The sequence below is a fragment of the Ochotona curzoniae genome, unplaced genomic scaffold (assembly GCF_017591425.1).
Source record: "Ochotona curzoniae isolate NIBS_2020 unplaced genomic scaffold, NIBS_Ocur_1.0 contig_2688, whole genome shotgun sequence".
Taxonomy (NCBI): Eukaryota; Metazoa; Chordata; class Mammalia; order Lagomorpha; family Ochotonidae; genus Ochotona; species Ochotona curzoniae.
Genome location: NW_024465553.1, coordinates 8097377 through 8124580, shown reverse-complemented (window position 1 = coordinate 8124580; position 27204 = coordinate 8097377). Strand labels below are relative to the sequence as shown.

The 27204-nt window shown below is 42.9% G+C and overlaps 1 protein-coding gene across 1 annotated transcript in view; it reads right to left on the bottom strand.

The window, feature by feature from the left end:
* Nucleotides 1-537: 537 nt before the first annotated feature.
* The window catches only part of EFCAB11 (EF-hand calcium binding domain 11), a 109615-nt gene continuing 82948 nt past the window's right edge, over nucleotides 538-27204 (bottom strand). The window contains exon 6 of the mRNA XM_040975174.1: nucleotides 538-1052. Coding sequence (XP_040831108.1) covers nucleotides 971-1052 — 82 coding nt within the window. The 3' untranslated portion in view covers nucleotides 538-970. The remainder of the gene's footprint in view (nucleotides 1053-27204) is intronic.

Genomic DNA, 27204 nt, shown 5'->3' with positions numbered 1-27204 from the left:
GATGCTTGTGTCATGTTTCTATTTTCCCAAATGACATTTCTCCTTGACCTCTAAACATTTAAATAGATTGAAAACATGAATTATAGGAAATAGTGTTTTACAGATGCTGGTAATGCTATGAATCCTAGACATTCGTAAATAAAATCTTAGTATTGATATGATTCTATTGGAATTATTTTAAATAAATGCAAGGCATGGAGAACATGCCCACACGGTGCAGCTGGGATGGCCCCAAGCTGAGGAGGGCTGGGCAGCAGAGGGTTTGCTTCTCCGTAGTGGGAATGGCAGACTCAGGCTGCTGTGAGGGTGCTGCAAGTAGGTCCCCTGCCTGCCGAGCACTGTCCTCCCTCTGTGTGCAGCCAGTGAGGGATCATCTGCATTAGCCCAACCTGGTTTCCTCTTTTGTACGATGAGTGTCCTGGGGCCACTTTGCCATGAGCACTTGGACTCTGAGTCCACTACTGTGGAGAAGTCTTATGTCTTCATTTTCCCAGCAATATATTGCTTCTTGCTTGAAACACAATAAGCACTCAGTACTGGGTGAGTTAAACATGATTTGTTTAATTCAGGTTGAATGAGTGAAGGCCATGGGCACCACTGGCAGGAAAAAGCTGCTCTTCCCCAGACTTCAGAAGCCTAGATGAGTCCGGGACCAGGGACTCAGCGGGGTGGGCAAAGGGGTGGACACTGAGAGAGGTCAGTGAGTGCAACACCCCAGTTCTCAATGTGGCCAGGGCAGACAGGAGGAAGGAATACCAGGAGGCAGTGCCAGCAGCCACAGCCTGACGCAGGGCAGCATCCACCAGGCCCAAACTGCCTCCAAGGATTCTGAGATGCAAGGATCACACCAGCTTCCAGAATGTTCTACTTCCAGAATTTAGTCACAAGTCTGTAGCATTCCATCATCAAGAGTGGAGACTGTGCCTCTTACAATCTCCCCAGAGTTGCCACCAGAGGTCTTCAGTGATGGTCAGGCTTCATCTTGTCCATGCTTCATGGCATATTCAAAGTCTCTAAAGCTGACATGACCATCAGCGTCTTGATCCACTTCCCTAGAAGATGAAACAAAACCTCACTTACACTCGGTTGTTGACAGTGCCTACACATCGCGAGAGAGGAGCCCAGTTTATTGACTTGAAGGTTGGGATCAATGTCTCTGTAATTTTTTTCTTATGTTGATAACACCAACAGTGGGGAAGAATATAAAGGTATTTATTTCAAAAACCAGCAGAAATAATATGTTTATCATACTTCAAGGAGGAAAGCCAAATGCACAGGTTATATTAAAAAAGGAGGAAAGAATGTTTTTCTGGTTATATCCTGTATCTCTCTTTCCAGAAGATATATCAAAAAATACATAGTTGCTTGTATACGGCTACAGATGCCAGAATCCATCCTGCTCAGTCCCTTTTATAAAAGGGGATAGCATCTGTGATATGCTATGTACATCCTACCACATATGTTAAATCCTCTCTAGGTTCCTCACAACACCTAGTATAGTGTAAAAGTCAGGTAAACACTGAGTACAGTTTGGCACAGGTGCAGCTTTTTCTCTCAGGTATTTCTGATGGACAGTTGACTTTGTGGTCGTGGAACCTGCCACTCCAGAGAGTTGACTGAATATTCATTATGCAGATCCGGCTAAATCCTCTCCTTGCAGGCCAGGGAATCCCATATGGGCACTGATTCGTGTCCCAAGTGCTCCACCTCCCTTACAGCTCCCTGCTTGTGGCGTGGGAAAGCAGTCAAGGATGGCCCAAAGCCTTGGGACCCTGCATCTGCATGGGAGACCTGGACAAAGCTCCTGGCTCCTGGTTTCAGATTGGCTCAGATATGGCCATTGTGATCACTTGAGGAGTGAACCAGCGGATGGGAGATCTGACTCTGCTTCTCTCTAGAAATCTGCCTTTTCAATAATTAAAAAAAAAATCTTTAAAAAAATTCATCTGTGACAGAAATGTAGGAGGAGATGAGAAGGGAAAAAATGACTGCCTCTGGCATAATAATGCTTTTTATTCCATGACTCTTTGAATGTTGGTACCAGTGGACTCATTTCACAGACAGACACTGAGCCTTAGATCTTCCATTTGCGGGTTCACACCCAGCCCAAATGATTGTAATGACCAGAGCTGAGCCAGTCTGAAGCCAGAGCAACTGGGCTGTGCTCGGCTGCTTTCCCAGGCACATAGCAGTGCAATGATTCAGAAATGGAGCACTGGAGCTGGAATCTGCTCACGTGGGATGCTGGCATCGCAAGCTGAAGCAGTTTAACCTGATGCGGCACCACACCAGCCCCAGGACTGTTAAATCTAAAAGTAGAGCTTCTTTCTCTATTTCACATTTCCCTGCACAAACAAGACACTCTTGAGAGAAGTGATTATATTGCAATTTCCACATGGCCAACTCTGGTTCCAGAAGTTTCCGCTGGTTTCATTCAAGGCCTCAGAAGCTCTGTTAAATCCCCACAAACACCTGATAAGCTTTTCTGACTCCTCGGAAGAGTAATGAAGATGTGAGTGCCTGGCTGCTCAGCTGAGGGTGCGGTGGCCCCAGCTGGGTTGTCCCTTTGTGTCCCTGGAGCTGCTGAGACAGGGGCTTTTATCCCCGGGCAGAGAGCAGAGAAGTGGCACCCAATCCACACGGCCAAGACAACAAATGTCAGAAGGACAGAATCGCAGCGTAAGCAACGAATTCCATTCATTAGCAGCAAAAGCCCTGGGCATTAAGAAGCGGGTTTGAAAGGATAAATGCTGAGCAGCCACCACAATTCCTCTAGGCGGGGCTTTCTGAAACGACGCCCTGCACGACTCCGACTCCGATGCAGCTTCTGTAGCTCATGGTTGATGCAGATGACACTTGGTTGAAACAAAGGACGTCTCCCACAACACGGGGCTTTATGAAGCCAAGACTGGCCTGCGCAAGAGAGCCACTAATCACTGTAATAGTTTTAAAGCAGGCTTTTAAAATATTGAATTCTAAGATAAACTTTCTGAATATTTCATGCCAAAGTCTCTGAAGTCTATAATGGTTCTGGATAAAGTGATAATTTTTCATTCTTTTGAAGTAGAGAAAAATCTGTGCTTCTCTGCTCCAGGGCAAATCCATGTTGCACTGTGTTCATATAAAATGATTGCAGGCGCACAGGCCATTATTCTTGCTCCTTCTTTTGGTAAAATATACATGACAATTTCATGCTATACAGGACCAAAAGCATAATGTCAGATCTCTTCTAAGGGATTAGAAATAATCAGTACCACACGTTGCTGACTACAGAATATAAATCACTCCTTTTATTAAATTAGGTAATTGAAGATTCTTAATATTGCCTAAGTATTTTTTTTTCCCAAGGAATTGGATTAGATAAATGGCCTTTTTTCTTTCCAGTCTGAACTGGTATGGTTGAACTATAAATCTCAGAGGGTGAGGGGAGTGAGTAACCTAGAGGATAATGTTTAGAATAAGCTACTGTGTGCGTGGGAGCGTGTGCACACGCATGCGTGTTTCTGTTCACTGATTGAGATGAGACATGTTTACACAGAAGGAACACCACTTGCCTGGTTTCCTCAATAAAGAACCTTCACTGTCATTGTGTCGACTTCCAGTTTTTTCTCACTGTCCTCCCCAACGGACACAGGGTAGTCCAGAAATGTTACCATGGGAAAGTTTACACACCAACTGTGGAGCAGCATCCCATTCATACGAAGAAAGCAGGGACGATGTGTGTGTGTGTTTGGAATGAGCCGTGGTAAAATACTTCAGGCCTTCTGACTTTTCTTCCCCATCCCCTATATATGAGCAGATCTGGTTCATCTCAATGAGAGTGAAGAGGAAATTCAAGTCTCGGGGTTATAATTTTAAAGGCTAAAAATCTATGTTGTTTCGCTGCAGACAGAATTATTCTGAAGAAAGAAGATTCCATAGCACCCACATCCGTGTCACCATGGGATGGAAGATCAGATGTGGCTGGTGGGCAGAAGACAAGGTGCCAACGAGCCAGAGAAAATGGCATCGGGAAAACAGCAGAAAGTGTCATTATTTCTGTTCATCCAGCCCTGGGAAGAATAACTCTAGTTCTGAAGCCAAAACCAGTTGTTTTGTGTCACCTATACATTGGAATAAAGTAAAAATTCTGCCATGTTGTAATTTGTTTAAAAGATGTACCTCTTTTTCTGAAAGGCAGAGTTGGGGAGAGTGAGACAGCACTAGACCATCTGCTGAGTCCTCCTCAAATGGCCGTGATGGCCAGCACTGGATCAGGCTGAAGCCCAGAGTGCAGAACTCTGCCTGGGTCTCCTACAGGGGTAACACAGTCTCAAGTACTGGGATCATGTTTTGCTGCTTTCCTAGACACATTAGCATGGAGCTGGACTGGAATGAGAACTGGAATGCAGTCCAACCTGCTGCATGGCAGTGCCAGCCCCAGCACCCTGCTCAACCCACAGCAACCAGTGAACGTCTGTAGAGTGAACGAGTACAAAGAAAAATGAAAAAATAGAGGAAATGGTTTAATAGATTTCACTGCATTAAAACAATAGAATAATCTGGGTTAAATGACATACAGGTGATAAAAGTAACATTTTTGAAAAAATTTTAAATTTGTTTGAAAGGCAAGTGTATCAGCGAGAAAGAGAGAGAATTATCTTCCATCTGCTGGTTCACTATCCCAACAGCCACACAACCAAGTCTGAGCCAGGCTGACTCCAGGAGCCAGGCACCATCTGGAACTCCCACATGGGCAGCAGGGGTGGGTCACCATCCACTGCTTTCCCAGGCACACCAGCAGCAAGCTGAATCAGAAGCACAGCCCAGACAGAACTTGAGCCAGCACTCCATTTGGATGTCACAACTGGCAGATTAACCCACTGTGTCACAACACTGGTCCCAAAAGTGGCATTTTAAAGTAAAAACAAGAATTTAAACTGGCATATACATGGAAATTACAATATTAAAAATTTCTAAATTAATTTGAGACAGACATATTTTAAAAATTATTTGAGACACACATCACACATGCGTACACCTCACATATACTGACTCACTCCCCAAAGGCCTGCAAGTGGCAGGGACTAAGCCAACAGCAGAATCAGACACTGGGGACACAATCGAGGAGTCTCATGTTGGTGGCAGGAAATCACCTTGAGCCATCACTGCTGCCTCCCAGGGTTTGCCTTGGCAGAAAGTTGGAGCCAGAATTTGGGCATTGAACCCAGACACTCTGATGTGGGATGTGGGTGTCTCAACCCCAGGCTAAATGCTTGGTTCCATACTTGGTTCCAATTTATGTTCATTTGGGAGGAAGTTGAAGGCTATATGCTAAACAGACAGTTGTCTCATGAAAATGATAGTTATGGATAGTTGTGTTGTAATGTTCAACTGAAGGAATATTTCTTTCTTTTTGTCTGAAGTTTTCTAAACAAGTGGCCTTTATTGCACACTAGACCAGTTTGTTCACCTCAGCCCTACTGACATCTTGGATAGGGTAATGCTGTTTCTAATAGAAATGTGATGTCCTGGGCATCCTATGATATTTAGCAGATGGAGTTCCAGGCTCGTGGCTTCTACTTGCTGTCAGTAGTGTCTACTCCCCGCCCAGGATGACAACCAAAAATGCTCCCATGAAATTACCAGGTGTTCCCTGGGTGGACAAAATCATCCTTGGTTGAGAAGCACTGAGCTGGAGGAACCATAGTTTACTCTATACTTCCTAATATAATGCTTTAATACCATTTTAAACAGGCAAAGTGATTTCAAGGTAACTAAGGCACACCTGTTGCCAGAATGAATTGTGCTGGTCATTGCCCCAACACCATCTGATACACAACAAGGTTTTTTAGTTGGCTGGTTTTGAGGTGAGGGGAGATTGAGAGCGAGACAAGTGCAGTCCCTGTGCTGATCCATTCCCCAGATGCCTGCAGTGGCCAGGGCTGGGCAGGAGCTGCAACCAGGAGCCTGGAACACAATCCAAGTCTCCTGTATTAGTGGCCGAACACTAGGATAAAAGTCAGCACTAAGATTTCAAATTGGTTCCAGGGAAGATCCACCTGACAGGTGAGATCTTGCTGCTGCCAGCATATCTGTGTTCCCAGAAAACACAATGACACACAGACTGAGTCCCTGTGAAAGTCACCTGGGACCCTGAAGGTTGATACCAGGTATGATTCAGCTGAATCATGAACAAGAAGCGTTAATGTGGACACAAAAATTTCAAGTACAAAAGTTTTCCTGGTAGAAGATTTCACAGGGAGAGCGAGACTATTGCTCTTGCTGCTTTGAGGAATAATCTAAAGTCAAAACTGCCATTACCTTATGAACAAAGCCAGCACTATGACTGAACAACAGGAGAAACAGCACTTGCCAAGGCTACACATTGAGAATCTGGGAGTATGGCCTAAGGACTCTATTCTTACCCCACTAGTGCCTGCCCAGGGGAGCAGCAGAGGGTGGCTTGAGCATCTGGGTCTCTGCCACCCTTGGGTGAGATCCACATGGAGTTCCAGGCTCGTGGCTCAGTCTGGCCCAGCCCTGGCTGTTGTGGGCATTTGAGCAATGAAGCAACAGATAGAAGATTCCTGTCTCTATCTTTCACATAAAATGAAACAAAGAAAAATTACCCTCTGAGCAAGGAGCTCCACTGGGGATGGGAGGACCCTCCAAGGGGAGACAATGAGATGCCTATTTCTGCCACAGCCACCCTGTGCTGGGCAGCTTGTCTCTGCATCAGAGAGAGCCCTGCATTACTGAGAACAGTCAATAATGTGTTTACAAACTGTACCATGTATGAGCATATGAAGAAGAGCCACACAGATACACAGCACAGATTAAAAAGACATGCAGATAACTTCATGTTCTATGCTGCTATGTGTAATCTATATGGTGTATCTGCTTGGATTTTAACATCAGTGTGGGTTCTGGAACCAACTCCCACAGACAACAAAGGATGACTCTATGAAAAAATAAATAGTTAAGGAAATGGTGTTGTGTCATAGCACGTTAGGCCTATGTCTGTGACACCAGCAACCCATATTGAGGCTGGCTGGAATCCTGGCTGCTCCACTTCGGTGCATCAGCTGGAACCTGGATCAGAAGTGGAACATCCAGGACGGCAATCTATGTCCACATGGGATGTCAATGTTGCAGGGGAAGCCTAACCTATGTACAATGCTGGGCCCAGCACTCTTCTATTTACCATGTAATACACCTATCTTAGAATATATAATCTGTGAACAACAAACACTATTATTTACGAGGACAGTATATTTCTGAATGCAGGATCATTATTGCATCATTTTGGGTACAAAGGTAGTAAACTTGTGAACAATAAAATGATGTCAAGACCATGACAGGAATAAAGAGTAACACAAAAGCCAGTTTAAAATAACATCAGTTACTTTAGCACTAGACTTGGCTCGTAAGGCTAATGCAGCAGAGGCTGCTGGTCCCCTCCCCAGCTCCCATGCCTGTGCTCTGCGGCCCGCAGCAGCTGCATGATTTGCTTGGAATGGATGCTCACTCCAAGTTCCAGAAATACAATCTGTACAGCCTCAGCCATGCAGTGCAATCCCACCCTCCTCACCACAGGGACTTAAGCCAACTGGTAGATGGCATTCCTCCCCTGACCTCTACTGATTGGTAAAGAGTTGTGCCTGACATCACCAAGCCTGGGAATTTGGTTTTCAAGTTGATGAACCTTCAAACTCTCTCAGTACGGACTCCTGGGCCGCAGAGGTGAGGCTTAGTAATGCAATAGCCTTTTCTACTACTAGGATACAATTCCTGCAAGAGTCAGATACCACAGAGGTGTACTGATCTAATGATTCGTGCTCAATGCTTTAAAAATATTTGCTTATATTTGATAGGCATACACACACCTACACACAGAGAGAACTAGAGAGAGAAGGAGAGGGTAGGGGAGAGGGGAACAGAGAGACTCCTTTCTGCTGGGTCACTCCCCAAATGCCAATGATGGCCAGGACTGGGCTGATTCAAATCCAGAAACTAAGAACTCAATCCCACTTCCACACGGGTGGCAAGAACCCAATTCCTGAGCCATCCCCACTGCTTCCCAGGATCGTCATGAGCAGGAAGCTGTATTCAGGAGCTGGAGACTGGTATTGGAGCCAGATATTCTGACATGGAATTCAGGTACCTTTACCTGGCATCTTCAACACCATGCTAAATACCCATCCCCCTGGGGACTTGTCAGCATGACAGAGCTCTAAACAGCAAGGGGAAGAAGCAGATGAACAGCACAGGGAGGCAGAGCCTCTTCAAACTATGCTAGATGCCTGCCCTGGGTCAAGACTCTTACTCCCTGACCCAATACAGTTTTTCCCCTAAAGAATAACAAAATAGATTATCCAGTCCGAGACAAAAACAAAAAAATGGATGTGAAATGCAATCACAGCTGGCAAAAGTGATTAAGTGTAAATAATAACTTTTTCCATTTGCTAAGTTTTAAAAATGAAGAGTCTAATTTGAAGCCAGACATGTTTTAAATGGAGGAAAGAATGCAATTTGAAAATGTCTTATTATTGACTGCTTGTGGACACGTGGGTGAGTGCAGCCTTCAGAGGGTCCCACCTCTCATTTCCGGCAAGTAGGCTGATACTCTTGTATCAAGTATTTTAGCAGAGCTACTAATAAATGGTGAAGTGATCTTGTTCTCTCTGGAAGAGAGATTACGATGCAAGAAAATAGCACAGAGCAGAGAGCCTTAAGGATAAAGAACAAAAGGCAGAGTGGCCATCTTTGTAAAAATCATAAAAATGTGCTTCCTCTGCTTTCGGGCTAGCATGCTGTCCATCCCCTCAGAGTGTGTCATTCCACTGTGGCGGCCAGGCAGCTGGGCCCAGCGGGAATGCCCCAGAGGTGTGCTGGACTCCCAGAGGCTGCTCCAGCTTTGTGGCCTTGGGCAAGTCTTAGCTGTGATGCATTTCATTTGTCAGGTCGAATGGTTGTTCCAGATGATGGTTGGGATTTGATCCAGCTCTACATTTTGATGAACAGTAATGGGATCTGAGTTACACACCAGAAACCTGAAAAATGCAACCCAGCTGCTGGGAGCCATCTTTAGCCTTTCTAGAAAGAATAGTTGGAATCTTTGACCCTGAAGACAGTTACAAGGAGCTATCAACACACAGACACACACACACACGTGCGCACGTGTGCACACACACATATATGCATACACACATATACATAGACATAAATGGAAAGAAAAAAGATGCTGCCTTCAACTGTGTGACAAAAGAATGCAGATACAGCCATTTCTATTTCAAGTATATAATCACCTCAATGGAGATCTCCAGTCTCTTCTTGAACTTGATTACGAGATAAAGGAAATGGACAGAGATGGCAATCATATAATCTCCTATGAACAGCTTTCTGAAGAGGTTCTTGTCCTATCCTCAATACATTTCTAGCAGGTTATGATCTGGCTAGTAACAACGCATAATGATGAGGCAAATTATGCTTTCAATAACACCCCCTTTGACAGTACAAGTCCTTCCACAAAGGAGGCAATAACATGAACTCTAACCACTTTAACAGATGGCATAATGGCTCAGTGCATAGGTGCCGTTTCTCTGAAAGCAAAAACTTCACATCCTTGACTGGAGCCTTAGGAACCTGCTGAACTTTCAAGTGTAACGCAGAAAAGAAGACACGCTTTCCAGACCTGAAAGCCGAGTCTTAGTGGGTCCCAACGCTTGGAGCGATGCACTGGAAGAATGCAGCTTAATGAGCTTCATTTTGTTAATGCAACAAATAAAGCTGAAGTTGAAATGTGAACTCTAAATATCAAAGCATTTGGAAGTGCCCTGCTAATAACACTGTTAGCTACTGTTGGGATGGAAGCTTGCTTTTTAAAAAGCACACTTCCTTGGAGCCAGATAAACACCAATCATCACATAATGTTTATTTCCTAGAGTACTATAATTTTATATTTTATTTATTTGAAAGGCTGAGTTACAGACGGGGTTGGGAGGTGGAGAGGGAGGGAGGGTGAGAAAGAGGGAGAGAAACAGGGGGAATGTTTCAAAAACTGGTTCACTGCCCAAGTGACTACAATGGCAGGACTGGGCCAGTTCAAAACCAAGAGCCAGGAGCTTCATTCACGCTTCCCAAGTGGGTGCAGGGACCCAAACGTTTGGGCTATTTGCTGCTTTTTCCAGATGAATAGCAGGAAGCTTCATCAGAAACGGAACAACTGGAATTTGAACCAGCACCCATGAGGTTCCACTGATACAAGTGGTGGCTTATCCCCTACACCCCAAAGCCAGCACCTAAATATTTTTAAGTGGAATACAGTATATTATGGTGAAATTTTAGAGTCTTTTGTTCATTTACCTGTGCTGCAATAAATTTTTACTTGATAAATTAAATTAAAAGTTGATCTGAAAAATAAATATGCCAAAAGATTCAGAATTTAAAAAATAGTAATATAAAAAATACAAAAGACTTTAGTAATTAAAACAGTGTGACCAGGATTCAGGGATCAGTAAACAAGAACAGTGTCTACTTTCTGTATGTGGAGAAGTACCTCTGGTTCTTTCAGCATTTTGTTCAAAGGAAATAATACAAAAATCTCAACATGCAAAAGTCTTGTGCAGAAAGTTAAGGAAGGGCAGAGGACCTGCTTGGCTGCACCAGCCCACCCTTCATGAGGAGGGGGACTCAGGAGGAGGATCACAGGAGGCAGGGGAAATTCAGACCCTTGCCATGAATGCCTAGGCCAGGAGGCAGAAAGGAAACCTTGGAGGAGGTGACTTAGCCAAGCAACACTCGCACGAGGCATGTGGACCCTGAAGAAATGACAAGAGGAGAAGATGAGTAGGAAAGGCTTAGGAGAAAACGCAAGACGAAGAAGCGAGTGTGCAGTGGCTGCTCTGGAAACAGAGGCCTTTATGTGGCAGCTGTCCTTAGCCTCTGTGCTCAGGCCTTCACACTAAACACTGCCCTCTCCTTCCTTTCTGATAGCATTTGCTGAGGTATCTTCTTCTTCTTCTTTTTTTTTTTAATAAAGATTTATTTTTATTGGAAAGTCAGATATACAAAGAGAAGGTGAAGAGACAGAGAAAAACATCTTCCATCCGCTGGTCACTCCCCAAGTGGCCGCTATGGCCGGAGCTGAGCTGATCTGAAGCCAGGAGCCTTGAGATCCTCCAGGTCTCTCAGGTGGGTGCAAGGTCCCTTAGCCGTTCTCCACTGCCCTCCCAGGACACAAGCAGGGAGCCGGAAGAACCTTCTACTCACCTGAGGGGCTAGAACATGGCTAAATGCCAAAAGCTCTTCTTATAATTCTGCTGGCAAAGATTTGGTAGTAACTCAGGTGATTCACTCTAAATATGAGCTGTTCAAAAAGTTACTGAAAAATGTGTAGCATGGGAAGACTAGGCGTGGACTGAAACTTTTTTGTATCAAATAAATTGATTTTTAAATTGTACTCTCTCCACGAATTTTTTGAAGTACATTCTCATCCCTGGCTTTAGCATAACATTTTTAGATTTTTTTTTCCCACAATACAGACTTATACACATAGGGGATTGATCCTCTCTACCCCCTCCTTCTTTCCTATATTCTCCTATTACTAGGTGACAGTTATTTTAATATTCTACAGTTGTTTTTTCCCCATGAGCGGAGAATGCAGGGATTCATATAAATCAGGATTTTAAACAGTTTGCGGTTTAGTTTTAAGTAATCCACTTGGGAAACTAAGATTTTTACATCTCAACCCATTTCTCACTGATGTGCTTCACTGAGCCAATAGAAAATTTAGCTTTCGTTTAACATAATTACAATAAATTATTTATGTTTTCATTTATAGCATGCTCCCAGCATTTAAAGCCCTTGGGTCTGCAGATGATAATAAAAAAGATTTTAAAAAAAAAATAAGCAATATGTCATCATGAAATAACTTCCTCAAATTATCAGAAGCACTCCACTAATAAAGTCCACCTATAATCAAAAAGTCACACCAAATGGGGTGACCGTAAGGGCCTTTAACAACAGGACTTCAGCCTGACGAGACGGAGGTCCAGAGGGCACCTGCAAACATTTAGGAAATTACAGAATGCACAGAGGAGCTGAACACGACCCCATCAATCAAATCCTAGGAGGAAACCAAACAACTCGGTGTGTGAGTGCAGCGGGGACGTCAGCCTACTGAAACCTGGATGTGCTGCCTTGTAGAGCAACCGAGGAGAACTGATTTCAGGTCCTCAGGCTGCCTGTGGGATATTGGGAGACAAGGAACACACCCCTGTGTGCGCCTGGTCAGACTGTCAGGCCTGTCCTCTCCTGCCCAGCACCACCTCTGCAGGGGGATGATTCCAGAGGGCACGGCCCTTGGGGCCCTGGGGAGTACATGGCCCTTGGGTATCCTGAGGGATATCCACCAAGTGCCAGTTGCTGAGGGGCAACAGAGATTTGGGGGGCTGTTCCTACCTTGGGGGGAAGCTGCTCTCTTGTAAACTGCCACACTCAAGCAGATTTCAGGGATTCAAATTACTGGCCCGATCTAGCATGACATTTTCTGCCTGTTATCCACTTTCTCCTGCCTGCAGGCAGGACCACTCACTGATTACAGAGCACTGCCAACCACTAAAAAAGATCAGCTCATCATTAAAGGCCTGCATTGATCTGTGCTGGCTAAGTGACTTACAAGTTCACGCCCTCCTAGTAACAGTTCCAAGAGGCTATTTATTTCAGGATATTTATTAAACAAATTAAGTATTTACATTATGCTCAAGTACAGAGCTACAGTGACCAAGTCCATGAGTGTAAGAAGATGAAACCAAGGTAATTTATGCACTGAATATATGCATCAACTGTTGTGGTCATTTTGCCACTGTTCCTTTTGATCAGCATAGGGACTTATGGATCCTGTTTTAAGTGGAAGACAAAAGGTTTTCACAATTGTGATATTGTGCATCATTTAAATTTTTGATGGCTCAAAACAATTTTTCAAGTGGATTTACAATAATTTACACACTGTTGGACTTGTGAATTACCCCATCTTTTCATTTTCAAGAATGTGTCTATAACACATTTACTAATAATTTTTTTTCTTAGAAAGGTATTTCTAGGTTGATCCACTCCTTTACCAGACACACCCAGAGCCCACTCAGGACCAGGCACATTCAATTCTCAAGCAGCAGAGCTGAGCAGGAAAGACAAGGGGTCCACTCACATTCTTAGTCCAGCCAAGGACAGGAACAGTCCTAGCAGCAAAGCAAGATTATCCATGAGCCAAGTGCCCTGATGGGCAACAAGTGTGTGTTACGAGCAGGTGGGATGAAGGAATACAACTGAGTGAAGGTCAGGGTACCACTCCCTGAAGAAGCGGTCTTGGGCTGAAATCTGAAGGATGAGCGGGAAGCTGGGTTCATCAGGGAGGCGCAGGTAGGGGAAGAGCCTTTTAGAGGGGTGCAGTAGCCTGTGCAAGGGCCTTGGGGCAGAGACAGCAAGATGCATTCAAGGAATGAAAGGATGGCCAGATGATGACCACAGCACAGAGTGAACATGCAGACAAATGAGGTTGGAAAGTGAGCAGGATAACACGCTTAGGACCCAGTTGTCAAGGGCTCTTGTCATAATCCAAAGAGCAATGCACAGTCATCAAAGTGATTTGAGGAGGAGGCTGTTACACGCGTAAATTTTGCAAGTTCACCCTGCTGTGGTAGGTTGAATAACAGAGCATGTTCACCCCAAAGATATCAATGGAACCTGATTACTTGGAACCTGTGAGGATGTTACACTGCATGGCAAAGGGATGCTAAGGTTTACACTTGGAATGGAAACTGCTGACCTCAAAACAGAGAGATCATTCTAGATGATTTGAAGAATACTGTAATTTTAAGGGGCTTTAAAACTGTAGAAGGGAAGTTAGGAGTAAGAGTGCAAGTCAGGGAGGTGTAGGAGGAGAATATAAGAGAGAGAGAGAGAGAGACTTGGGGCTGCCAGATTTCAATTTTGAGGAAGGAGCCAGGAGCCTCCAGAGGCTGGAGAGGGGAAGGCATAGACGCTGCCTCCTCAGCTTCAGCTCAGGGAGAACCAATTTGGATGCTGGGCCTCCAGAACTGTAGGGGGATGACTCTGTGCGTGTTTTGTAACTCCACTAAGTGCGTCATAATTTGTGATCAGTTGCAGGAAGAAGGCTACGAGTCAGGTCTTGGCTATTCTGCATGTTTTGTGGGCCCTTGACCCAGAGAATGTGGCTCTCTGCATGTGATCATCTGTAGTTGCTCCTCCAACAAGTGGCAGGATCTCTTGATAAAGCATTTGACTTTTCATAACGTCAGTGTTAGCATATAAAAAAAGAGAACATATTTCAGGTTGCTTCCAGTTCCAACTCTCTGAGTTTATAATCTTGGAAAAGAACAAATACACTTTTCACTGAGATTCCTGTCAGTATTTGGCAATCATCAGGGAAAAAGTGATATTAAAAGTAGTGAACTGAAGGAGAAAAAGATTCCATTTTTAAAAAGTACCCAAAATACACAATAATCTGGAAGTATCTTAATAAGAAATGTGTTGAACTTATGTAAAGAAAACTACAAAATCCCATGGAGACATCTAAAGGGATATTTGAAAACGTGGCGGAACACGCTGTACGAGGCTTCCTGGATGGGAAGCCCGAGCGCTGCAACGAAGCCAGCTCCTTGTTAATAAATCCATAGGCTAAATACAGTTTTCCCCAAAACCCAACAGAAAGATTTGGAGAACTTCACGAACCTGATTCTTCCATTCATCTTGGAAAAGAAACAAGCAAGAAACGCCAAGAACAATTTGAAAATAAGAAAAGACCAGATTTTAGGACATATTCTAAGTCAGGGGTGGTGGTGGGGCAGTCTCTAAAGTGCCAGTAAAGAGACCAAGGGAGCGATGGCCAGCCTTTCAAGGTCTCCTCACAGGAGAAACTCACTACAAGGTATTGTAATGAAGGCATTCTCCAGAATACAGCAGCACTAGACAAATGAGAATGGAAAAGCTAGCAGGATGATCTCAGGCCAGGCACTGAAATAAACTCCAACTAGATGAAGGTGCTAGGCTTAAATGAAGACAAGGGAAGTTGGTGTTAACCTTGTCTCTAGAGGCGGAAAACTTAAGTACGAAAGTAATGGAAGAAATTGTGCAGTGAAAGATCACAGTCTTGTATACATGAAAACTTAAAAGTCTCTGCACATAAAAAATCACTATAAATATAAAAAAAAAACAAACCCAAAAAAGGAACTGTTACAAAAATATAAACAGGGAGATTCTGTCACCACAGAGGGAAAAAAAATGGACAAATGACAATGTATAGTCATTTCACTGAACGGAGAACAGGAATAGTTAATAAACACGAAAATGTTGGGGCCAGTATTATAGCACAAAGGATTAACCTGCCACCTGCAAAGCCAACATCCCATACTGGTGCCAGTTTAAATCCAACTGCTCCACTTCCAATCCTGCTAAGGCACTTGTGAGAACAGCAGAATGGTCCAAGTGCTTGGACCCTTGCCACTCATACTGGACACCGAGATGGAACTGCTGGCTCCTGGCTTTGGCCTGGCCCAGCTCTGGCTCACACAGTTATTTGGGGAAATGAACCAGTGCGTGGAAAATGTTCCTCTGTGTCTGTCTCTTCTTTCTCTGCGATTCTGCCTTCCAAATACCTAAATAAATCTTGTTTGTAATAAAGGTGCAGTTACTAATTTCACCAGTTGAAATAAATAAAACCTCTATTTTAAAAAGAAAGTATTCAATATTACTAGCAAACAGTGAAATAAAACAGAAATATGCTTTTCATCTAATTAGGTTAGCATGGAATTGAACAATAAATAACACTTAATCTCTGGTGAGAACATGGTAAGAGAGATACGTGCTGCTACGAGGAGTGTAGTCGGTTAATCAAGCACCTTAGTCAGAAGAATTAGGAACCACAACAATGAACTGAGACCACACCCTCCACTAGGATATCCTGACACTTAGGAACTTCTGCCCCACAAACGGAGTAGGTTAGTTGTAGGGTTATTTATGAGGTGAAAATGATAAAACGAATGAAATGCATGATATACAAAACCTTAACTTATCTTAAAAAAAAAAAGACATGGAGAGAAACAGGATAGAGAGCAAAGCAGTAACAGGGATTCTGAGTTGCTCCAGGTAGAGTCAGTTTTTACTTTCTTTTCACGCCTTTCCCTGTTTCCAAAATAGTCTCTGAGGCTCATTTATAATTTTAATCTGCTCTTCCCTCCTGCCCTCTGATCCCCATCACTCTTCTCTGTTTTGCCAGCTGCCCATTGTAGGTCCTCCACAGCTGGGGAGAATTCATGTGCGATAAAAGGGGCGGCCAACAAAGCAAAAACACTTAGCATTACAAGGCGACCATAGGTGAGTTTATGGGGAAGGAATGAAGAAAAGGATGCTAGGAGTGCGTAGGACTCAGCAAGGAGCAGCAGCACTGGACTGCCAGGGTGGAAGGAGCCGCTGTGTCTGCACACACCACTGTGCTCCAGGTTCTTGTGGTGATTAATTGCACAGGCTGACTGACTCACCTGATGCTCCTCAGTAATACATACACCCCCAAGTGCAAGTTTTACTGTGAATAGCTCTGGGGTGTGGGGTGGGGACAAGAACTCTTACTCTTCCTTTTAAATAAGTAAATCTTTAAAAAAAATCAGCGAACCCCCTCTTTCTATCATGCACATGAGGAAACCGGGGCTCACTGGCATAAAGCATCTTTCCCAACCAGAACAGAGTCTGGTGTCGATTCACACATGGCATGCCCCGTGCTGATCGCACAACAACTTGGGGTTTTCTGAGAGCTGTGGGCCTTTGTCAACAACCCGTGAGGGTCCGCTTCAACACCGAGGGGCTACTTGAGTGGTAGAAACCTGCTGCCATCTAAAACTGTGCCCACAACTACAAGTGCCAAGAAAAAGCTGGGACTCCCTGTTTCCAACCAGTTGCCATTTTTGCCTAATGGGAGTATGGAACAAGCACCAAGATTATGATCCCTCTGCTATGTAGTTAGCCCCAAGCTTTTCTTTCTTCTTTTAAGATTTATTTAATTTAAAGTCAGAGCTATAGAAAGGAGGAAGAGAGAGAGATATATTTGAGCATTTGGGTCATTCTCTGCTGCTTTCCAAGGCACACTAACAGGGAGCTAGATCAAAAGTGGAACTGTTGGGACTTCAATTGGCACTCATATGGGATATCACAGACAATGGATTTATCCACTTTCCCACAATACCACCCTGATTCCAAGCTTTTGAAAGCCATATAGAATGCTGGGCTGATGGAGGTGTATGGATCCTGAGATGTATTCAGCAATCACAACCTCACACTGAACGTCCTCCCCAGAGCTCCCACCAAGACAGCATGCATTCCAATAATCCAGGCGCAAACATTTCAAGTGTGAATGCTTCAAAATTATGTAGCACATTTGAAATATTTCCATTAAAGCTCTTAATTGTCCGCCCCTTCTTCCCACAGAAACTAGGCAGTGTTTAAGAAAAGAGCCCTCAGCCAAATTTGCTCTTAATAGAAGCACTGGTATCATAATGAGAGAATTTCAATATTAAATCTTTTTGAATTAACACTGCATAGATAACTGTAAATTGGAGTTTTGAGCAACAGCAAGGAAATAAACCATTAGTGAGTGCCCAGAAACCCGAAAATTAGAGCTTTGACTGATTTGATGTTTTAATTTGAGGAATAAAAACTAAGAAGTAGAAAAGCAGAAAGCAGAACGAGCAGATTAGAGCCAGAACCAAGAGGACAGAGATCCGAGTACCACAGGAGCGCTGGGCTGAGGCGGGGGCAACTGAGTCTCTTGGGCAGAAGATGAAAACATTTCTAAATCAAAAGGAAAAAGGAAATATATTCTCACAATACAGTAAATGCTGGCATTTTTTTTTGTATTAGGGAGTTTAGAAGGGAATTTTATAAAACATATATTCTGTTCTTCATTTTCTAAAAAACACACCAAACTAAACTCATGAAATAAAAAGCGAAGACTGTTCTCAATGGACAGAAATATATCTATGGTTTGTTTTCTATCTCTATCCATTTCCTTTAGTAAAGATTCTGAGAGGGTCTTGCCATGGTCATAAAGTAGGAAAAAAAATCCCAGAGGAACAGAATTCAAAGAAATCAACAAATAAGTTCAGAAATAAACTAATACAGGATTATTATATAAAGCAATTCTAAAAATAATAGCATTCCTGCTTTAAACAATAACAGCAATTTTGTTCTTTCAAAATTAGATTCCTTATAACCAGGACAAAACACAGCCACATTTAATATACATTTATTGTGTATCTAATTTGGTAACTAATCTAAGGAGGGATAGATCAGTCCAACAGGAAATAAAACCATACATATTTTGTAGGAGAAATTAACATATTATAATCAGGGAAATACTTCAAGCTCATTTATAGATTTAATGGACTTTCAAATAAAATGTTATTTTATTACACAGAAATTCTAAAATCCATAGCACAGATTAATACGGATGGTGAGAAGGAACTTGCCTAACGAGACATCAGGTGTCCGCACCTGGGCTGAGTGTAGAAATCCTGACCCTGGGGCATGAGAAACAGGCCGGAGGCTGTGAGAGAGCCAAAGAGACAACAATCCCCAGGCTGCAGACACAACAGATGAGAAATTTTTTAAATGAAAATCTTCACAAATAGTAACTTTAAAACAGCTAGTTATTTATTTGAAAGGTGGAATTACCTACAGAGAGGAACACACACACACACACACACACACACACACACACACACACACACACACACATCTATCTGCTCATTCACTCCCCCAAAAGGCTGTAACAGCTGGGCCTGGACCAGGTGAGGCCAGGAGCATGGGATTCACTGCATCTGGACCTCCCACATGGGTGGCATGGGCGCAAAGTATATGGGCTATCTTGTGCTGCTTTCCCAGGTGATTAGGGATCTGGATAGGAAGTGGAGCAGCCAGGATTCCAAATAGTGCTCATGTAGCATACCAGCATTGGAGGCAATAGCTTAACTTGCTGTGCCACAATGCTGGCCCCTCAATGTTAAGAAACAGAAACCTTGGGCCCGGCGCAGTGGCGCAAGTGGTTAAAGGTCCTCGCCTTGCACGCCCGGGATCCCATATGGACGCCGGTTCTAATCCCGGCAGCCCCGCTTCCCTTCCAGCTCCCTGCCTGTGGCCTGGGAAAGCAGTCGAGGACGGCCCAAAGCTTTGGGAACCTGCACCCGCGTGGGAGACCCGGAAGAGGCTTCTGGCTTCGGACCGGCATAGTATCGGCCCGTTGCGCTCACTTGGGGAGTGAATCATCGGACGGAAGATCTTCCTCTCTGTCTCTCCTCTCTGTATATCCGCCTTTCCAATAAAAAAAAATAATAATAAAAATAAATCTTTAAAAAAAAAGAAACAGAAACCTGGATTCTTACTTCATATCTCAAATATAATAACATCATAAAGGGAAAAATTTAATATAAATTTCTCAGATTTAGAAGATAACAGGATATTTTCCCAAATGAGCATTTGAATTTAGTAATTAATGCATGGAAGAAATTAAAAATAAATTATATATTAAATAAGGGAAGCCTAATGTTAAAAATAAATGCTGATATAAAAATATTTGTGATACAAATTTTATATCACTTTTGATGCTTAACATTCTTTTAAAAATGTTTATTTATATTTATTGTAAAGTCAGATATACAGAGAAGGAGGAGAGACAGCAGAAGATCTTCTGTTTGTTGATTCACTTCCCAAGTGGCCCCAATAGCCAGAGCTGAGCCGATCCGAAGCCACGAGCCAGGAGCTTCTTCCGGGTCTCCCACAAGGGTGCAGGATCCCAAAGCTTTGGGCCGTCCTTGACTCCTTTCCCAGATCACAAAACAGGGAGCTGGATGGGAAGCAGGGCCATCAGGGACACAATCAGACACCATATGGGATCCCAGTGCATGCAAAGTGAGGACTTTAACTACTAGGCTAGCTACTGCACCAGGCCTTATGTTTAACATTTTAAAAAGTGCTTGTAAATCTGCAGTAACTACAAATTTTCCAATGTCAGATGGTCAAAAGTTACCATGGAGAAATTTAAAATACACCGAATTTAAGTAAGTATTCAACTTCCCAGGTAAGTGAGGTAAACTAAAACCATAATGCAACACTTGACAGTCACCAAAGTAGTTAAGACAAGTGAGAAGAGGCAATCAGCCAGTCTCCAAGGAACACCTTATGATCAGTGACAGTGCTTCTAAACTCTGGCAGACAGAAGCAGAGAGCAAGTATGAGGCAGAGATGGAAAATATCATGCTTTTGATCATTAATCCTATTTTTAAGAAATGTACTCAAAGAAAATATTTTTTTAAAAAATGCTCATTTATTTTAAAATCAGAAATAGAAAGAGAGATAGACCTCTCATCTGCTGGTTATTCCCCAGATGCCTGCAAAAGCTAGAACTGGGGTTAGGCCAAAGTCAGCACCCTGAACTCCAGCTTGGATTCCATATGGATAAGACTCACCCAGGCAGGTGGGTCATCAACTACTGCCTTCCCAGGTTTAATAGCAGGAATCTAGATTAGTAGTAGAGTACCATGGACTTGAACCAGCACTCTGATATGGACACAGTGAAATACATTTTTAAAACCTTTTGGGGGGTAGGGATGGTGCTGTGGCATAGCCAGTTAAATTTCTGCTTAAGGCACTGGCAATCTATATGGTCACCAGTTTATGTCCTGGCAACTCCACTCCTAACCCAGCTCCCTACTAGTGATCTGGCAGGCAGCGGAGGACGGCTCAAGTCCTTTGGACCCTGCACCCATGTGAAGGACCCAGAAGAAGCTCCTGGCTCCTAGCTTTGACCTGGCTCAACTGCAGCCTTGGTGGTCATTTGGCAAGTTAACCAATGGATGCCTGTCTCTGTCCCTTTCCCTCTGGGGGGGCGAGGGTGGAGAACCTTTTGGGATCAGGTGTTTGGTGCAGTGGTTAAGATGCTGCTTCGGATGCCTGCAATGTCTGGTTGGAACAACAGCTCTGATCCAGCTGCTAACACGCACCTAAGCAAGAGGAGCTGACGCTGCCGACAGCTGAGCCCACCCATCCCGGAGACCCAGATCTAGTTTTCAATTCCTGGCTCAACCTGTCTGGGCTGTTGCAGGCATTTTTGGCAGTGAGAAATTCTGTCTGTTTCTGCTTCTTTCTCTCTCCCCTTTTCAAATAAAATGAAAACAAAATTGTTTAAAGGTTTAAAAATATTTGTTTTTCAAAAGGCCCTGTTAAGGTAATGAAAAGGACTAAATAGAAATCTTTGCAAAGTAAATATCAGAGAAAGCAATTCTCTGCCACACACACACACACACACGTGCATGCGCGCACACACACACAAAACGCAACTCTCAAAGCTCTACTGTAAAGCAAACATACAGTGCAAAGTAGGTTAAAGATTTGAACAGACATTGCAATAAAAAAGACATATGGATGGAAAAATAAGTACAAGAAAAGAGAGTCAACATCATTAGTCATTAGGAAAATACTGACTAAAATTACAGCGTTACATAAACAACCACTAAATGTACAAAGAGCAAGCATCTATGGGGAGGCACAGCAAACGGAAATTTCTTTCACTTTTAAAACAGGCACAGTCGCTTTGGAAAATTTGGCAGTATCTTAAAACATTAAACATACATCTACAGTGTGTTCCAGCCATTCTGCTCCTAGTTATTTATCTAAGGGAAAAGAAAGCACACAGACATTCCAACTTTCAATCCTAAGGAATGCTCTCAGTTGCCTTACTTGCAAGAGCCCAAATTAGAAATAATCCAACCATGCACCAGAATGCAGAACCCTAATACAGTAGAAATTACTCAGCAGTGATAGAGAAATGAATTATCGATACATGTCATCACATGGAAACATCTCAAAATATTCTGACTCATGGAACTCAGACAAAAAGAGTGCATATTGATATAATATTCTAGAAAACGCAAGCTAATTTGCAATGTCAGAAGGCAAGTTGGTTGTTAACTGTGGCGTGAGTAGGGAGTATGCAAAGGGGCATGGGGTAGGAGCAATTGCAGAGAGAGGTTTTGCTGGTGACGGACCCTGCTATGGTTTGAACACAACATCTCCCCTGCAGTTTCAGGACCTGCACATTGGGTTCCTGATCTACGTTGTTGGAGGCTTTGGGAAGTGGAGCCTATGGGGAGTTAGTCAGATCATGCAGCCACCTTCAGAAGGGATTAATATCCATCTCTGATAGCAGGTAAGGTCTAGTAGTGACTGGATTAGTCACCACAACAGCAGGTTGTTCTAAGGTGAAGTCACTCCATGTGCCTGACCCCTTCTGCATGTGCCTGGGTCCCTCCTCACTTCTCTGCCAAGAGGTCACTGCCAGATGTTGGCTCCAATTTTCCAGCCGTCCCTTGTCTTCATTTACTACTAACACCTGGTATTTTGTTACAGTAAGATGCAAAGGACTAATATTATCTTTGATAATTGACTATAGTCTTTATTTTTTAGATGTACATTTATTAAATTGTATACTTTAAATATGTGAAGTTTATTGCATGTTCTTTATACTGAAATAAGAACGTTAAGAATGCTTTAGGTAGTACTTCGGTCCCAGGATTGTAGCACTAGCTTTTTTTTTTTCTCTCTCTCTTTTCTAAAACAATTTATTTTGTTTGCAAGGCAGAGTTACAAAAAGAGAGAGTGGGAGAGACAGAAGGAGTGGTGTTCCATCTGTAGTTTCACTATTTACTAAATGACTTGATTTGTCCAGGGCTCAGTCAGGCTCTCGCCAGCAGCCAGTAAGCAGGAGCCTCTTTGGGTCTCCCACATGGGTGTGGGAGCCTACGCACTGGGGCCACCTCTGCTGCTTTTTCCAGGTCATTTGCAAGGAGCCAGCATCTACAGAAACTGGTTCTCAAACCAGCAGCCATATGGGATGCTGGCATTGCAGGTGGTAGCTTAACCCATTATGTCACAACACTGACTCTACAACCTGGCTTTCACTCAAGCCACCAGCCTGAAGTCTTTCCTGTAGGCTGTAGACTTCCCAGCCCCAAAATCATGCTAGCCAATTCCTTACAATTAATTTTTCTCACCATGTGTACACACATGTGTCATTCATTCTATTTTTCTGGAGAACCCAAATACCTTCTGACTCCTGCATTTTATGGAACTTCCAGGCAAGCCAAGGGAACAGGAATATAAGCAAGTAATTAAACCCAATTTAGAGGATGTCATACTAGTGATTCTACCATACACAAGGAAAATACATATTTTAAAAAAGCTGTCATACATTGGACAACAGAGAACAAGGCCTATGATGCCTAAAAGGAAAAACTAACGAAGCAAGTACTGGGATGAGCATGGCGTTCTGACCACTGCAGGGACACGGAAGGGAACCCAGCAAGAGGAGTGGCCTCGGTGAGCTGAGACGGCAGGGATCAGGGTTGGCAGCTCACAGTACCTAAACATTTCACATGATGGATCTCTCTTTCTCTTTTTCTCTCTCTCTGCCTTTCCAATTGGGTGACAGAAGGCTTCCACTTGCAGATTTACTCCTTCTATACCCTTAATGGCCAAGGCTGAAGGTGGAGCCTGGAACTCAGCCATTTAGGTAGCAGGGACCCTATACCTGTGCTGCCTCCGGTCTGCACTGGCAGGAAGCTGGAGTCAGAGGCTGGAAAGGAACTGGGTTCTGTCATGTAGAACACAAGCATCCTAACCTGTACCCTAACTACAGGCTAAAGGCTTCTTAAAAAATCCTCTTTTTAAAAAGATCAAGACATTTTATTTGAAAGGCAGAGAGATATATAGAGAAAGAGACAGACAGACTGATTGACTGATTTTCATCCACTGGTTCACTTCCAAAATGCCTTGCAGCAGCTGGGGTTGGGCTTGGGCAGTCAGCAGTCAGGAATCCAGCCCGCACATCACATCTGAGTGGCAGGAACCCACACACCTGAGGCATCAGTGGCCACCTCTCAGGTATGCATCAGCAGGATGCTGGAATGGGGAACAGATACAGACTCCAACCCCAGTTCTCTGAAACATTTGTGCATCCTAGCAGCACCTTACCCACTGTATCAAACGCCCATATCACCTACCCTTTTAACATACCTCTTCTTCTACATAACAAAATCATTTGCAGCAATAATCATGCAACATAGCAAAAACCATTATTTTCTTGATCTTTCCTCTGGCTTTCAAAGAAGTTATCAACAATGCAAAAACACTTTACAAAATATTCAAATTTAGCAAAGTAGTTCAGGTGTAAACTGAAATTCACACTTAACAAGCATAAACACCACAGATCAGTTTCCCACTGTTGCATTATTTCACATTTTAAGCACAATGTAAAACTCACAACTAGTCATGTAAGATGGTAGAATTTACGAATTCAAGCTTTCTTTATCTTTGCAACCCCTGCACATCCCCTAGCAATATGGAGTCCATTGCTTAAACTCGAATTATCAGCACAAACTGAGCCTGAAGCCAGTTCCCATGAGTGTACACTGTCATAAGCATAGTCTCAAAATGAGCACATGCTACTGTTTCTTTCATTTCTGAAATAAAAATGTGCAACTTGAGTTTCACATGCGCATTTACTAAAACTCAAAAGCAACCTGAGCTATTGTTCTGAAACATGCACCAACAAAAGCTTCCCACTTCTCTCCCTATGGGTGTGTATTATTGATTTCCCAGACTTCCAGATATGATGGTAACTTAAAGATAGACTTCTGTTAATTTTCCTAATTGTCTCAAAGTTCTCTTCAAGCAGACATCCCCATACTTTCAGTAGATGGATTGCTCCTCCAGGCCTAACCTTGGAGTACCACCTTGGGGTCTGGCTTTTATGGGACACAGCACTGGGGGGAAAGGAGTAAGGCAGAGAAAGCATCCAAGAAGTCTGCCTGGGTTTAACCCGAGTTCAGCCGTCTAGGCTATGTCTGAGCAGAGGATGGGAATGACACATTTAGGCAAAAAACTTCCAGGTGGCTCAGCTGCACAGTCACGGGACATCACACAGGGGATGCACGTGCTGGGGTTCCAACCAGCGAGAGTAGAGAGACTTTGTGGAACACTCAGGCTACTGAACACACAACAGGAAGGTCAACCCTCAAAAGCATGGCTAGATCACCCACAGAGCCAAGAGTGCTCTTGAACTATCCCAACAAAGCTTATAAACAAGTTGAGACGATTGAAAATTGATTTATAGGTAAATTAAAAAAAAATGTGTCATAAGAAATTTCAATACTCTTTAAAAGACAAAATGAAAATCCTGGTACTCAACATTCTTAACTGTGGTATGCAGGATTTCTGGAATAATCCCTAAGATTTTCTATCCCTATCTACTCAGTATGTATAAAGGCTTTAGGACATCACTGCTGTGATCATTACACTAGGCCAGCAGTGCACTCAGGGGGCCTAATTGAATCCCATAACAACTTTTTCTACATAGGTGCTAGATGTATCTGCCTCGTTCCTCACCCCCCCACTTTTTTTTTTTTTTTAACATTTCACCAGGTGATCCTTACTTACAAGCATCAAATTTTGACACTGAAGCTGGTCTAGGTTCAACCACAATTTCCTTGTTCAAAATAAAGACACTGAGAACATGTCTGGGAGCAGGAGAAAATTTGTACGATAACTTACTTCCGAGGGTAATGTTTTAAAGAAAAGCTCCACCTTACAAAACAGTGTTTTTAAATTCACTGTAGAAAATGATACTTTTTAACAAATTTCTACTCCCATGCAAGTTGATAACTTGAAAAAATCAAGAAAATTGCTAGAAAAATGATATTTAAGAAAATCCACCAAGTAAAAGTTGCAATTTTATGTTACTAGCTCAACAAACAAGAAATTGTATTGAAATAAACAGGAAAAACAATATAGACATTATTGCTGACTGAAATTGTACATAGATGTGCAAAACATAGGCTCAATAGTACACTTGTATTATTTAATATCTTTATGTATACTTTGAGTGACCTCAGTATACAGGAAAATTTAAAGCTTTAATGTGACACTGAGTTGCTTCTTGCTTGATAATTTATCTAATCTACTTAAAACCGCCAGTAAAGAAGGCCTCCTGCAGGGAACAATCTCTAAACTGTTCCTAGGCTTTATTTTAATAAAGGACTCAGTCCCACAGAATAAAATGTTAGAGGACATTTTAGAGCAGCTTTGATGAACTCAACCCACTCCTTATGAAATTTTCTGTAAAACAGAACAAGTGCTAGCATGCTTCAAAGACCTTCAAGCTTTCAACACATGTCAATTGCAGCGATGCAGCCTGTAAGCTACACTGAAGTTTAAATTATCATTTGATGAGAAAAGTGGATTCTGGATCTATGAAATTACCTTTAGGTATAGATTTTCCCATGACAGGAAATAAAATTCAGAATGCTTTTATGAATCTTTCAGGTGTTGGTGTCGGCTCGTTACAGACATGCGGTATCTGCAATATCACCAATGTCACTGACTGTCGCTCCACGGTGGAGTAGGTGTCACGGTGATCTTTAGAAACCGTTCTTTCAAGCCTTTCACTTTCATTTTTGTCCTCTGATATTACCTGTCACTGAAAAATATGCTGCATTTCTTCCTTACAGAGAAGTGTTAAGATCATTAAAAAACTCTGGAAGTATCAGGTGCATAAGCAATTCTGGTTTTTGTTTGTTTTTCTTTCTTCACTCTGTATCATCAGCAGGTTGGGACCAAACTATCTTCTTTTTCAGAGACTTTAGGAGTGTTCTGTAGTACAAACCTCCTTAGCCACTTTGCCTCCTGATTCCCACCAAACACAGCACACAACAGCATCTCCTTACGATCTGCTCCCAGGGTATCGTACAACACAAGAGAATAATTGTGAATGGGACACCCCTGCCCTTATCTCATTCATGAACTGTACTGCAACACTGAGCTAAATGTTACTTCACCAACATTTCTTTTTGCTAGCAGGACTTTCTCAGGCGAGAAAACACAATGTATACTGCAGGACAGGCTCCTTACTTAGAAAAATTGTCCCAGGACCTTTTCTGCACTCTCAGATCATACTCTGTACACAGCACTGAGACTCCAAGCCACATTTATTGACAATGTCATCCTCCACTGTTGTATGCAGTACAGCTTTAATTATGTGTATTAGTAACCAAGTTGGAAAAATTTTTAAAAAATGAATTTGCTTTTCATATCATTATCATGTTC